Source organism: Drosophila montana, unplaced genomic scaffold, assembly GCF_035044405.1.
Source record: "Drosophila montana isolate Dmon_TW-CO22-7 unplaced genomic scaffold, ASM3504440v1 contig_1761_1, whole genome shotgun sequence".
Taxonomy (NCBI): domain Eukaryota; kingdom Metazoa; phylum Arthropoda; class Insecta; order Diptera; family Drosophilidae; genus Drosophila; species Drosophila montana.
Genome location: NW_026996690.1, coordinates 681223 through 696230, shown reverse-complemented (window position 1 = coordinate 696230; position 15008 = coordinate 681223). Strand labels below are relative to the sequence as shown.

At 40.7% G+C, this 15008-nt stretch overlaps 1 protein-coding gene across 1 annotated transcript in view; it reads right to left on the bottom strand.

The window, feature by feature from the left end:
- Window positions 1–6747: 6747 nt before the first annotated feature.
- The window catches only part of pb (proboscipedia), a 42068-nt gene continuing 33807 nt past the window's right edge, over window positions 6748–15008 (bottom strand). Inside the window, exons 4-10 of the mRNA XM_064700442.1 lie at window positions 10969–11126; window positions 10504–10618; window positions 8828–8959; window positions 8583–8761; window positions 7762–8522; window positions 6974–7474; window positions 6748–6889 (exon numbers count right to left, since the gene is read on the bottom strand). Of these exons, the coding sequence (XP_064556512.1) occupies window positions 7003–7474; window positions 7762–8522; window positions 8583–8761; window positions 8828–8959; window positions 10504–10618; window positions 10969–11126 (1817 nt within the window). The 3' untranslated portion in view covers window positions 6748–6889; window positions 6974–7002. The remainder of the gene's footprint in view (window positions 6890–6973; window positions 7475–7761; window positions 8523–8582; window positions 8762–8827; window positions 8960–10503; window positions 10619–10968; window positions 11127–15008) is intronic.

Below are 15008 nucleotides of genomic sequence, written 5' to 3'. Positions count from 1 at the left end.
TATATATATATAGATATATGTATATTTATATTTGAAGGGTCGGCAGGGCTCTGCTATGAAATCCTCGGGTCATGACTTCAATTTTCAAACGATAAATACGCGTATGTGCAACAGCTCTGGCAAAAGGGATATTTTGTTGGAATAAATAACCACAATTATTCTAGAGCTGCAGTAAAAGAAGCCCAGCTTAACACTAGTTTCCCACAATTGAAATCATTTGCGGCCATTCTAGATATCTGTGACAGATAACTCCTTGCACCTGTTGTGCGCTTCCCGACAAGAACTATTCTGTTGGGGTGCCTCAAGGTCGGGATGTTGTAAGCGCAGCTAGCCAACTGCTATGTGTTTGGTCTGACCCTTGTGAATGGATTTCTGTTTCTGCTTAAATCGGACTAATCAAGTGGAAGATTGCACGTTTTTTAGGTGCGCACACATCGGATATATCGACTGTGCCGGGCGGACCCTTCTCAACTTCATCATCATCATATTATCATCTGCCCTAAACCAAAAGCCCAACAACAATGCGAACTGACAATGCGAGCAGACAAAACAAAAGAGAATAAAAATAAATAAAAAAACAAGAAAGTATTGCTGTACTTGGCACGCCGATGATTAAATACCCTTGCAGACATATAACTTTGAAGAGATTTTAGACATCAACTTTATTCGGGATGGATTGTTTCTGGAAGGCTATATGACATAGTATAAACATAATCAAGCTAGTAAAAGCTCAGTTTGGTCGAGATATCTTAAAGATCAAAAGAATGTTCATACGGGAACTTAAATTGCTTCAGATTATTCTTATGGCAGCTTTTAGATATATGTATTTCAATATGTGTATTGCTTGCAAAAAGTAGTATCCATGCCTAACAGATCCATTTACAGCTGAGAGACTGATTTACATAGAAAGAGACAGAGGGATATATATGGTTCATGGGAACGGAGACGTCTCCTTCTATGCAAGGCACATTTCGCAACAAACGAGAATACCCCGAGAATACCCGCTAGGGTATAATAAAAGCACAAGAACAACAAAAACGACAACAACGAATATGTAAAACCCGATCAAGTGAGCTAAAGGATCGTCTGCCAGAATCAAGCAGCAAAACAGGCTTTGGCTGCGTGAAGCTCGTATAAATAGGAGTGCGCGACTCCTGGCCGCCTCATTCAGTGTTTTGTGCTGAGTCCAAGAGGTTGGGCTCACGGCCAGCAATTGAGCCAAGGACGGCAGCCACCAATTGGATTCGTTACGGCAATTACGGGTTGACAGTGGACGCAGCACAGCGCAGCGCAGAATGCGATTCTGCAAATTGTAATTAACATAGCTTTAAGAAACGGTTAAACAATTTAAGGAGTATCTATGACATAACCGGTTATTACGTTTCCCTTGCAGCTTGAGCCCATCCAGCACAGATCGCAGAGCAGCTGCTGCCAACTCCATGGGAATGTAATCCTTGATTTCCGGTCCGGCCAACGCCCAACGCCGAACGCCCAACGTCCAACGCTCGGCACACAACAACTACCACAACTCTTTCGGCATATATTTGGCTTTGCACATCTAAACATCATCCAGCACCGGCAGCAACAACACCTGACGATGACATTTGGCTGGCAGGCGATGGCATTCGATTGTTAGCCAGGCCGATTCGCCATTTGGCACTCATCACAAGGCATTGAATCGCACGGACCCGTTGGAAGAACCCTCCAAATGCATATTCGGCCCTTGAACAAAATTTTCATTTGTGATTAAGTTTAGGTGTAACCAATAAACAGAAAAAATATTACAATAGGCTACCAAATTGTCTCGTGTGTATTTACTTAACAATTTCCCACTGTCTACAGTCATCGATCGATAAAGTCATCTAACTAATATAAAATAATTTGAGTGATGCAATCTGAGCTGCATTGAAGGGCGACACTGTCTTTGCATTTCATATAGAACATGTGGCTGATAGGTCTTGAAAATTTGATAAAGATCTCTTAGCTCAATAAGTTTTTAAAAGAAAATCAATAAGGCCTATATATTATGCTATAATTCAAACATGGTATTACGTTTTTTTCAAAGATTGATAGTTTGAAATTAAATAGTATTTTAATTATATATTTCTTTTATTTAAAATATATATCTGCCCGCTTCTTGGGCAATCATTTAATTTTTTCGGCAAAACGTTGACACTTAAGTATTATATATTATAATTTATGACTTTTTTTTTAGTGCACTTATTCATATTTGTAATGCATGCATAATGAACATATTTCAGAAATTTATAAAAATCCATTGAACACCCAACTGAAAGTTTAACATAAATATTAAGGTAGCCGGTTTTTGTCAGTGTAGCAAAACGATATAGTTTAGCTTAATTAAAATCTCGGTGCGCAAATTGCGATTATAAAAATATGCATGAAAATGTTTTAATATACATATATTTCGTTATGATTGCTTTACACAAATGCCACGCAGTCGCATGTGAACAATAATTTATGTATATCAAGGTCAGAGGGGCCCCCACAAAAGCCTATGACTGGAACTTATGGATCAAAAGAAATAAACCACATGTGTGTATCTGTGTGTATGCTTGTGTATGTGTGTGTGTGGTGCTGCCAAAAAGTAAGTTAACTGCAAACTGGTTTGTATTACTTTAATTGTTATTATTTCACTTGTTGGCCCGTTGCCAGTTGGTAGTTGGCCTGCACAGGGCCGTTAAGGTTTGCTGTACTACATTGCCAACTAACTGATCCAGTTGCCGGCCCAGATGCTGACATTGTTCCCATAAAATATCGACAGCAAACTTGGTTAGATGTTTGTACATTTTTTTTCGTTACAAACTCGCATATTTGTCAACGTCATCGTATTTGTCATCGCCGGCTATTGTTAACGTGGCCAACAAAACGGCAGCTCTTCAAATGCCTTGCCTTAATGCCAATGCGTACAGTGTTAATGGCCATTTATTGTAATTAGCCAGCTCTAAATTCCAGTTACTTTGCGTCGTTATCCGTCAGATACAAAATTCGGTTGAGCTACAAATGCCAAAGCCAAAGGCTAAGGCAAAGGCAGAGCCAACGTTTTTGTTGACGTTTGGCTTGCTACTGAATCAATTTCAATTCGAATTTCGATTTTTTCTTCGGAATTTCGCAAGTCTTTACGGCATTGACCTTAGCCAGACCAAAGTCGTGCAGCTATTTTTATATATATTGTGGTCTTAATGCGTTAAGTGTGTAATGGTTTAATTTAATTAAATTAAGCAGGACATGCTGAGGCATTTGTACAGCTCCGATTTGAGCTTGGCTAAAGTTTTCCCCCCATTTTTAGCTCAGCATCTAAAGTGTCATTAATACGTTCCAACATTTTAGCTATATCTCTTAAAGTAAGCACATGATCATGTTTGATTGCAGACCAAGCTTACTTTCCGTTGTACTGCATATTAAAATAAGTATTTTTTATTATACTTTTTGCAGCATTATGCGATTCTCATGAGTTCAAGGAAGGCTTGCAGGATTTTTGCTTTTATTAAGAGCTTTTGTTGACTGTCTTATAAACTTTTATCTCTGCTCCCCCTGCACTTGACGGACAGAAAGATTTACGCAATACTTAAGTGCTAACGTTTACCGAAAAAATTCAATTATTGCCCAAAAAGCGAGCAGATATTAAATAAAAATAAAAATAATGTTAAAAAAATAACAAAAATATTCATACAGCGCTCTAACTGTCTAAATTTGCCTTTCACTCTCTCTTTTCTTAGTTGTCTTTTTTCTGCTCTTAGTCTAAACCGCTTTGTGCTTACTATGTTCTTGTAGTGTTTAATTTTTATATGATACTTATATTGTTTTTAACTAAACAGTATTGCATATTAAACCAATGCATACCTGGACATTGGCTATCTCCGAGTTTTGTATATGTATAACAAACAAAATTAACCAACATTGATTCTGAGTCAGCCATTTTAATTTAAGGGACGGCCATTTTGTTATTCGCTTTTTGTGTGTTTTCCCCCGGGACAACAACTCCATGCGATCCATTTGTTTATTAGTTGCGAACTTGTAAATTTTGACATTGGAAATGTGCACAGATGTATTTGTATGTATGTGTGTATTTGTATTTATTGATGCAGGCTAGATGTTACGCATTGCGTAAAAGGAGGAACAGACAGCATGATCGCGCCGTGGAAGAAAAGGGAATATGTTAGAAGTACCGCCAACAAAAACAATAGCAATGCTTTTGTAATGCACAAAAAACAGTAGAAGGAGCGCCAACAACAACATTGGGCAACTGGGCACACTTACGCAATTGAGAAAGTGAGAGAGTGTCATAATTATGTAGTTTAGCTAGACTTGAGCTGCTCTTCGCCGCGTTCAGTGTTCTGGCAGCTGCCGAACGGTTTGTGCGTGCGCGGGGGGTTGTTGCGCGTGTGATTGTAATTGTGTTTTGCTTTCGACAGGAAAAGTCTTGAGGTGAGTTAGAATAATGTATTTTTTAATGCTTTAATAGTCCCAACTATAAATAAATGTGTGTATGCATATTTAAGTGTTAAATTTAAGTGCTACTTTGATGTTAGTTAGTTTTATATTGACTTAGCTGCTGTTGACGACGCCAGTTGCCCTGCTGTCGCCAGCTTCAGAGAGCGCCAGAGCCAAATGTTGGATTTATTCTCTGCTCGCTCTCTTCTTCTTATACTCTCTTAGAACAGTAACAGTATCTTGTCTGTTATACTACTACAAATTTTGAATGATGACTGCAGATTAGCTCCTCCACAGATCGTTTCATATATTTCCATGTGTCTAATTTGAATTCGGCAGATCATTCCCACATGATCAACATTGCCTGTTCCATGTTCAAAGTTTTCATCTAAATTTACATTTACCAAAGTAGTTAATTTTCAAATAGCCAAATCTCCTGTACTACGTGTTTAATCGAAGTATCTGCAAATACAAACCCTACCACGTGCATATTGGATGTGGATATGTGTTTTGGGCAAGGGGCGAGATGGCAGACGGGATACAGTTGTGACATTGTTTAGGTTTTAGCCTGCACTCGACATATACACGAACCTCGACACGGATGCGGTTGCCGACACCGTTACTCTACCCAGACGCCAGCCAGGAGGCAATTTTGACAAAAACATTCGGCCGGGTGATCAATCTTAAATTTTCACCGCTTCTGTCAGAATTGTGCGCAGTCGACGACAGGGGACTGGGATTGGGCTTAATACTGGGACTAGGACTGGCACTGGCAATGGGACTGGCAATGGGTCTGGCACTGGAACTGGGACTGGGACTGGGCAAGTCCATGAAATGTTGACAGCAAAACGTAGAAATTCTGCTGGTTGACGAATGGGCACAGGCGGAGTCCTTTGGTACACAAACTGCGACCAATGACCAAATGAAGCGTAAATGTTCTCACTTCAAGTTTCAATAAGGAACTGCAAATTGTATTGAATAGGCTAATATCGAAAAAGGATCTTATATAGAGCTAAATAAGAAATATAAATTACATTATTTCATAAATAAATCTTGCTTTCTGTCCTTTTGACTTTCTATTGCTTATATAAATTCGATTGTCTAATGGAAATTTTATTATTTACATTGAGTTTTTCACTTAGTATGTCCAGAAATACTTCTTACATTAAGACTTTTAATCGTTGATGATAAAGATAATAAATAAATAAAATTGGAAATAATCTTAGTTTTTAGTTTAGTTAAGTTCTGTTAGTTTTAAGAAACTAAAACCTTTATAAAATTTGTTTATATTTCGGCGGAGTCCCATCCCATAAGTTCAACAATTTTTTTTGGCAAACTGCGAAATTCATGCATAAAATCTTACATGCATAAAATCTTACAAACACGTATCTTAAAAATCGTTTTTATTTGCTGAACATAATCCCACACTCTACGGGTTTAGCACCCTTCAACGCCCGAAACTCATCCATCATTAATTGTCAGTCAGTTTTGCTCTTCTTCTTTTTGCTAGGGCCAGCGCATATACATATGTATGTAAGTGTTTATTTTTGAGTTGGGCATTGAAAGAGAGAAGTTTTTTGAAGAAACTATTTTCGGCTGTGAAGTATTTCTCGAAAATCTTTCGAAAATGGCACAAGTCTAACTTAATTAATGAAATGTTTGGCTTACAAAGAGTTTTCGGTAATATTTATTCATTTATTTCATTCATTCATTGTTTAGAGTCTAGAGTTAATTGTATTGGGAATTTGGAACAACATACAAACATTACAAACATTGAATTCAATTGATTTTAGTTTTGTCATTTATTTTATATACTTATTCGAATACAATTTAAAATCATAATATTACATAATGGAATTTGTTTTCATATTTTGTTTTCTCTGTTGAATCGCAAGGGATTCAATTGAAAATGTTCACACACGATTTGAGCTACATTCGAATATTTACAAAACACATTTAGTGCAAATTTTAATTAAATTTTTGATTTCTTGTTAGATAGGATTTATATAGTTTATGCTTATGCTTAGGCTGAATTACTTTTTTTTTGATTAGGACTGGTGGAAATTTACGATAAAGTATTTTTAATTTTTACTAGATATATACAATTTTATTTTAAGTTATTTTTTTGTTTGGATTTTTTTCATTTTTTTCTTGAACGGAGAGAATTTACTTATATCGCGTGCTGGCTTTTAGCCAAATGTTTATTTTAATGAAATCTGCACCGATTTACCTGTCTCAAATATACCGAAGCGAGCCATAAATATATACATACACACACACATAGATATATATATATATATATATATATATATATATAAATGGATATTTCATTTATCACTCTACCTACTTACATACATACATACACATATGGTATGAGGACAGTCATACGAACATATTTACAGATATGTGCTACGACAAGGTGCTGCGGTCGGTGCTGTGTGGTAGTGGGTGGGAGGGGGGATAAGGGGGAGATTTGTCAGATAATTGGACTACATGGATGACATTGCAGTTTATTTACACTCGTGCTCCAACTCCGCTCTACTAGAACTAACTCAGTTGATAGTATTCCGGGGCAAAGTCGTTGGCCAGGTTGCTCAGAAAATTAAAGTCCGACGAGCTGTTCGAGTTTTCCAAGCCGCCAACCACTGAGCCGCCAGTGTTGGCAAACGCCTGTATCTGTCCAACGGGTCCTGCGGCGCCATTCAACACGAAATTCGAGTTCAGATGCGTGGCCGGCGGTGGCGGCGCAGCAACCACCTGAACGGCAGCTGCCGCGGCTGCCGGATTGTGGTGCGCGTGCAGTTGGGGATGGGCCTGGGCCTGGGCCTGGGCCTGCATTGTGTGATGCGGATGGTGGGCGTGTGGGTGGGGGTGGCTGTGCGTGGGCGGAACAGGCGGCTGTTGCTGGCCTGGGCCGGGCTCATAGTAGCCGCCGCCAAAGTTGTTGTAGCCATCGCAGTTCTCCATTTGCAGGCCAAGCGCACTGTACGTTTCGCCGGCTCCAATGTGGTGCATGTGTCTGCAAGGGATATCAAAAAATTGTTAACTTAGAAGAGATTTAATTTTTCATTGGATTTTCGAAAATGCTTCGTTAAGTGTGGAGCAGTTCAGTTGGTATGATATGGAATTCCGACAGGTGTGGAGCAAGTGTAACTTCGCACTTCAACTATATCGTTGAGTGTGGAGCAGTTGTCTTACATGTAATTTAGTTGGGTGAAGAGCAGTGCGAAGTTTACTTCGTCAAGTGTAGGGCACGGTTGCTCACCCCACTAGTTGGCTACATGTAACATAGAGGGCGCTACTTACTGTTGGTGATTTATTGGCGTCTGCTGTTGCTGGTGTTGATGCTGCTGCTGTTGTTGAAAGACTACAGACTGATGTTGGTTTTGGTGTTGGAAATTCATGTTGTCGTAGTAGGCGCCGCCCGTTTGTGTTTTGGGATCATAGAAGTTGCTCGGCCCATTGATAGGTGGCGCCTCAAAGTCACCAACTGGATGCAGCTGCTGTTGGTGTTGCTGGTGGTTCATGTACGCGCTGCCGCCATTGGTGTCGTTGTAGTTGTAGTAGAACTGCTGTTCGTGTTGGTGTTGTTGTTGACTGTTTTGATGGAAACTCGCATTGGCCGTCACATTGGCGTTTGGTTTGGGACTTAGATAATCGCCGTGCAGCGGTTGTTGCTGCTGCTGTTGCTTGTGCGGGTTGTGGTGCGGCGAGGCGGCGAATTCAATATCGTATTTGCCGTAATAATCCTGCGGCATTTGCTGCGGCGCTTGCAAAGTTTTCGGGTTCGGATTCGGATTGGCATTCGGATTGGGATAGTAGCCAGGCCCAGGGAAATACCCAGTCGGACCAGCCGCGCTGCTGCTCTCGCTCAGCGGGGAGGCAATCGCAATGGCATTCGCATTGGCGTTCTGATATCGCTTCTTGCCCACGGCCTTGGTCGCGGGCGGATTCGAGGCGACGGCGGCAGCGTCGGGGTCACGCCGGAAACTAGCCAAGCTGGGACCCGCTTCATAGCCAAATGGCGAGGCCTTGGATGAGGTGGAAACGGCCTCCTTTTTAATGACCTGCCGTGGCGAGAAGTTGCATATTAATGGTCCCAGTTGGGATTAGATCTGGACATTTACCTGGCTGTGACCGTCCATGTCTTTCTTCTTCACCTTGATGGGACTCTCGTCGATGTCCTCGTCCAGGCTAACGCTGGACGCCACGCTGGAGTCGGCGCTGATGACATTCGAGGCGGATACGGTGGTGCTGCCCAGCAGATTGGACGAGATGCCGGTTTCCAGCGATGAATTCGGAGTAACTATTATTGGATCGATGGATCAATTAGTTTGATTGGCCAGTTCTGATTACGCTTGCCAGCACTTACGACTTCCTGCGCTTGGATTATTATTTGTGGCGCTGGGCGTGTTGTTGTTGTGTCCTCGCGAATTGGACGTGGAGTCCGGTATATCGTCGGAGGGCAGCTCGCAGCCTTGACACGATTTCTTCGAATTGGAGTCTGCGTTTCACGGTAACCAAAGCAAATCAGACGGTTTGAGTGCGAAAATTGATGATTTGTTTTTATAAAGAACACAAAAATAACAACAACAAAACAAAAAACAAAAAATTAAAAAGGGAGAACAAAATATATGCTGAACTAAAGCTGAAGTTATCGCGAAAGGGGTTAGGTCTTGGCCGCATGAGGAGACGGGAAACTCTCGAGCTCGAGTCTCGAGCGAAATGCCAAAGTTGAGCCCTCCTCCAGCTGACAATGATTGATAAGCTACAGCATATTCTACTCTTCTGCCTCGAAAAGTAAAAGTGGCCCGCCAAAAGATAACCGAGTGGTTCGTGGCCCGTGGTTCATTCGAACAGGCGGCAGCCATAGGAGTTGCCATAAGTCTTGCTCATCATTTGCTCTGTCTTTAAACTGACCTAATTCCCAACGAGTTCTTGTAATGTGCTCATAGAATGGATTGTGAATTTAAAGAGCCGCCTTAAATGTTAATGGGGCTATTTTCTTATCTGTTATCTTTGTTATCAATATGGTTTAAAATGCCCTTGTGGGGGGATTATAATTTTGCCATTAGAGAAGAAGGCGGCATTTCCGACTCCATAAAGTGTATTCATCTTAGATCAGCATCGTCAATCGTCAAATCGAAATACTTGTGTGTCCGTCTGTCTGTTTCTATGCAATTTAGTCTGCCATCTTCCATCTTCAATCTTTCTGTTGTATATTTTGTAACCGGCCGGATCGGACCACTATATCATATAGCTGCCATAGCAGCGAACGGTCGAAAAGGAGGTTCTTGTAAGGAAAACTATTATGTATATCAAGTTATCTTGACCAAGCACAGTGCTCCTTATATATGTACATACATATGAGCCAAAGCTATATCATATAGCTTTCTGGGAAGAATCTGTCAAAAATGAGTTTTTGTATGATGAAAATGTTCTGCTTTGCAAGGTATTTTCACTAATCTCAGCAATTGAGAGCTTTACAATTCTCCTCAGACATCTGCGAGCCCGCAAGCCATAATTCTACAGGGTATGCTGTTCTTTCTTGTTAATACCTATTAGTAATATTAATATTAGATATTTAACTTCAAATCCATTTCTTATCTTTCACACAAGCTATCTGATATAAATAAATAAATATAAAACTATTGGCAATTTGAAGTTTTGAATCTCAAAACATTATTTTGAAACTTCAAGAGGTTGTCGAGAATCTTATAATAAATGGATTATTTTCTGTCGCCCTCTAGACAAGATTATATTTTAACTAAATTCGGAAAGTTGTTTCTACATTTCGAAATAATTCAAAATTAGAAAAGTTGATGGAAGTTCTTCTTTTGTAATCCCTACATTATGTTGAAACAATTGAATTTGAGATGCTTTACATTCTCTTTACTCGCATTTGGCTCATAGTCATAATTATCTGAATTCAAGTTATATATTCTCGATCTAACTTTGTGTATCTATATATAAATAAAGTTGGTAAATATTTTTGCCAACTCGCAACTTCAGCTTTAGTTCTTAAATGGAATTTGACTCTGCACTTACTGCTATCGGATTGATCATCGTCACCTTTGAGGCTATCCTTGTTGTCCTCGTCGTCGGTCTTCGAGAGCGTTTGTCGTTTGTGTTTCATGCGACGATTTTGAAACCAAACTTTGACCTGAAAAAAAGGCAGCAATGGCAATAAAAATTGCATTATATAATTATAGTTGAAGGCGGAGGTGGAGATGGAGATGGAGATGGAGGTGTGAAAGAAGAGCAATTAAAAAGTGTAGGAAAAGAGCTCAGCCGCAACGGACATGTGCGGATCTCAGCGACTGTCAACCTTGGCGTGCTGCAATTTATCAGAAATAATGGAATTTTTCCACCTTTCGAGGAGCAGGTGAAGGGCTGACTGGCTGAACATTGAAATAAATTGAGTCAGAATGGGCAAAGGGTGAGAGAGAGAGAGAGAGAGGGAGAGGAAGGGAGAGGGAGGTAGGGAGTGAAGCGGAGTAAAATTGCACTCACCTGTCGCTCGGTCAGATCCAAGCTGGCTGCTATTTCGATTCTTCTTGGGCGGCATAAATATTTATTGAAATGGAATTCCTTCTCCAGCTCCAGCAGCTGCGTGTTTGTGTACGCGGTGCGCAGACGTCGGGGCAGGCCGTTTTCTGGAACGAATTCAGCTGCAATTGAAAATTGCATTTCTTGTTTGAGTCCGTGAATAAATGTGAATTTGAACGTGGCTCCGGCTCTGCATAGTTACCGGAGCGCCTTCTACTAACAAATTGCATGCGCTTGAGTTCGAGTCCTGGGCGTAACCAACAACAACAACAACAAGGACAACGACAACAACGACTGACTGGCAGGAATCAAAAGCCCGCCCCGCTGATGCATTGCGACAACTTGAAACATTGAGCAACTACTGCAACTGCTGCTGGGCTGGCTGTGATTGTAATCAATCCATCAGCTCGTCACCGGCCATAACTAATTCAGCGGTGGGCCAACTATAGGAAGAGCTTCCTGTCTGCCACCTGGCCCAATGCGGCTGCAGCTGATGTTCGCGTGGCTGCCACCAAATGCGGATAACGCATCTCAACCAAGTTTTCTCGAGCGTCGCGAGCAGCTACCCAGCTCTATCTCAATCTCAATCTCAATCTCAATTTCAAGCGTTAAGTAATTAACAAAAATCTAATCAATCAATCCAGCGACACTTCAAGTAGTTCGGCTACTGTTTCTGCCTCTGCTTCTGCTTCAGCTTCAGCTTCAGTTTCTGCATCTTCGGGCTACTCCAGCTTTTGGTTAACTTCATTTGAATATCTGCTTAGGGCGCATTTGTACTGAGAAAGCAGATAATGCTTTGGAAAGTTGAGATCTCCTTTGAAAACTATATCTCCTGATATATGAACTCTATTTTAGGTTTTGCTTTCGATTTTCTTCAAGTGTTTTTACAAGCTTCGCTTGTTGTGTAATGTAAATAAATGTAAATCAAATTAAGTATATGTTTTTGGTTTTAATTATGCGAAGACTAACTGTCTGTTTTTACCCAAGCTAAACCTTAAACCAGCTGACAACATGTTTTAGACTGATTATCTATATAAAAATATCCAAAACTAAGCCTGGAACTTAGTGTATCTTCTCGGCCTTTTAAACACTTCGTCTCAGCTTTCGATCAGCTTTCCTTCATATGTAAAAATTTTAAATTCTTTTTCTAAGCAAAGGCTTTCAAAATGCAATTTGGCTATCTGTATTACGATTGATTTTACTTGGACTATTGCAAACCGAATAGAATACCCTGTAGCCAGGTCTAAAGATTTTGAGCAACGCTTTTTAGAGATGTCTTAACCTTGTGCCATAAAACCTAGACATATAAATAAATTGTACTGATATTGTTGATAAAATATTTTGATTTTTGTATTAAGTCCAAAGTTCTCTTATATCGAACGAACTGACTGCAGAGAACAGAGAATATAAGTTAACAGCTTCTGTTCGAGAATATATAACATAATTTTGTATAGATCGAGCTGTTACATATATTAACATACTCTTCTTAGCCATTTTGAATGAGTGCAGGGTATACAAAGCATAAGTTCCGAGCAAATCCATGACTTGTGCTCGTTTTTAAATGTCTAATTCAAATTTCTCATCAAGTCAGGCGACAGAAGCTATCAGCTGGCGAAGCACTTTGACATTTTTAAATTGTGTTATTCTTCTGACACAATTCAGTCACGCAGACATTGACAAAATGCGACAATTTGATTTGTTTTTATTACAGTTGCTGCCACATTAATGTACAACCCGCAACATCGTTATTGCAACATACAACTAGTATGGAAAGCATTGCTAATGACGGCAAAAATCAAATTCAACTCGAAATATGTCTTAAAAACAAAACTCACAAGTATCTGGGAATATCGTATATACTATACACTATTAAGAGGCAAAAAAAAAAATTATATAAAATATTCGCATATCATATTATGGGTAAAGGTGAACATTTTGATATTTTTGCGCGCACACCTTATTTGCATTGATGCGATGAAATTTTCGCAACCGAAAAAGGAAAATGTTTGCACGTGAATTTCCAGTTGAACGGAGCTAGGGCTTGGGCTTCGCGGGGGGAGGGGGAGGCCGGGGGGATGGGTTCTCAATAGCCAGCAAATGGCAGCCAGACATAGACACTGATTGAATTACAGATGCGAGTTCCTTCATCAATACTGCCAAAGCGGATGCCATAAACACCACCTGGTGGGGCACACACAAACACACACACACACACATACACACAACCCATTTCCCCAAATAGAAAGGCAAAGGGACACACAACAGCAGGAACACACAGGTGAGCCCCAAACCGGGAGGCTGTGGGAAGCAAGTCGCATGTTACGAGCACTTGCGAAAAGTGCCGAGATACAAGAGAGAGCAAGAGAGAGGGAGAGAGAGAGGGAGAGAGAGAGAGAGAGTGTACGAAAAGCATAAATTTCGCACAAAAGTTGCAACCAAACTGTTTACGAGCAAAAGGCAAATAGGGAGCCAGAGTGGGTGAAGGGCGGGTTTGGGCTTGAAGTGGGGCGGGGAGGGGACGGCAGGGCGAAGGCAGCCGCCAGCGACCGAAACTGAAAAGTAAAGTGCACAAAAGCAGAAAATATGATTTCCTTTTTGGCGACGACGAGCAGAAAGATAATTTTCTAAACCGAACCGTACACACAACGAGCGAGAGAAGGGGCAGAGCGGGGGCAGAGCGGGTGGTTACACTGTGCAAGATTGGAGCAAAATGGAAAGCAAGTTGGTTGCAATTTCTGCAGCCTGGTCAAAATGAAATCCCAGTACCCGGCAATGGCCCGACAGCTGGTTAGGGCATTCAAGGTATCTGAAAATTACAAAATGAATTTTTGGCAGAGCGAGCGGTGCGGTGCGGGGCAGGGCGGGGCGGGGCTGTGTGTGGTGGGCGTTGCATTGGAAATGTCATCAGCATGGATGAAATGCCGGAAAAGTCAAAACGTAACGAAACTTATCAGCAACTACGTCGGATACTTTGTGTGTGTGCAGCAGCAGCACTTGGGCACTTGGGCCCTGCCTAGCTGAAGATTTGCACTTGTGTTTTAAATCGGAGCCCAACGATATGCACACACATATATATATATATATATATATATATATATACTATATATGGCCGCATAATATTAATTTTCAGCTCGGAAGTGCTAGTCATGATTTACAGCACTTGAAATACACTTATTAACAGCGCCGAGGGCATAATTTACATGTTAACACTTAAACGCACTCGTTGACCCCTCAACCTCTCCCTCCCCCCTTCCCCTTCCCCCTTTCACACCTCCTACCGGCTCCAGCGCTTCGGTCTGACCTTTTTCAGCACTTGCACTGTGCCTCGTTGCCCGCCTGCTGCAGTCAACTATGTGAAAATTTATGTCTGCATTTTGGTCAGGCGAACAACAACAACAACAATAAGACCAACAAAAAAAATGTTGCTACGGCCACACTTAACGCATCTGCTGCCCCTGGCAGCCCGAGCTCGAAATTAAAATGAGCGTAAATTTTGCAACAATTGCAAAATGTTGCCAAAACGAACCCAAAGGTAGCTTACACTTGTAAGTTTTTCATTGCTTATTAAAATGACTACACTGCAAGAAATTAGATATGACATTTATAAAGCATTGAATTTTAGTTCAGGTAAAAACAAGAAAACAGTCGTGAAATGCTGTTTAAAAATACGATATGTACATAAATCGTACTATATTGTGGTACTTTTTTAATCATTCTTTGTGTCTTTTAAGAATTTATCAGCTTTTCACCCTGACTGATTGACTGACTGAATGACTGATTGGTAATCAATATAAGAGCTGGGAAGTTGAACTATGAGCTTATGCAATGCAAGTCTATGCTCAGCCGGAAAATTCGAGCCGCTCTCTGGTTAAAATTCATACTGGAAAGCGGGATGACGGACTAGATGATCAAAGTTTCGGGCTCAAAGCCATTGCCAAAGTTCTTTATGAAAATTTATTTGACAAATGTTTCACACTTTTCGAAAAATTCACATCTCGAGAGGG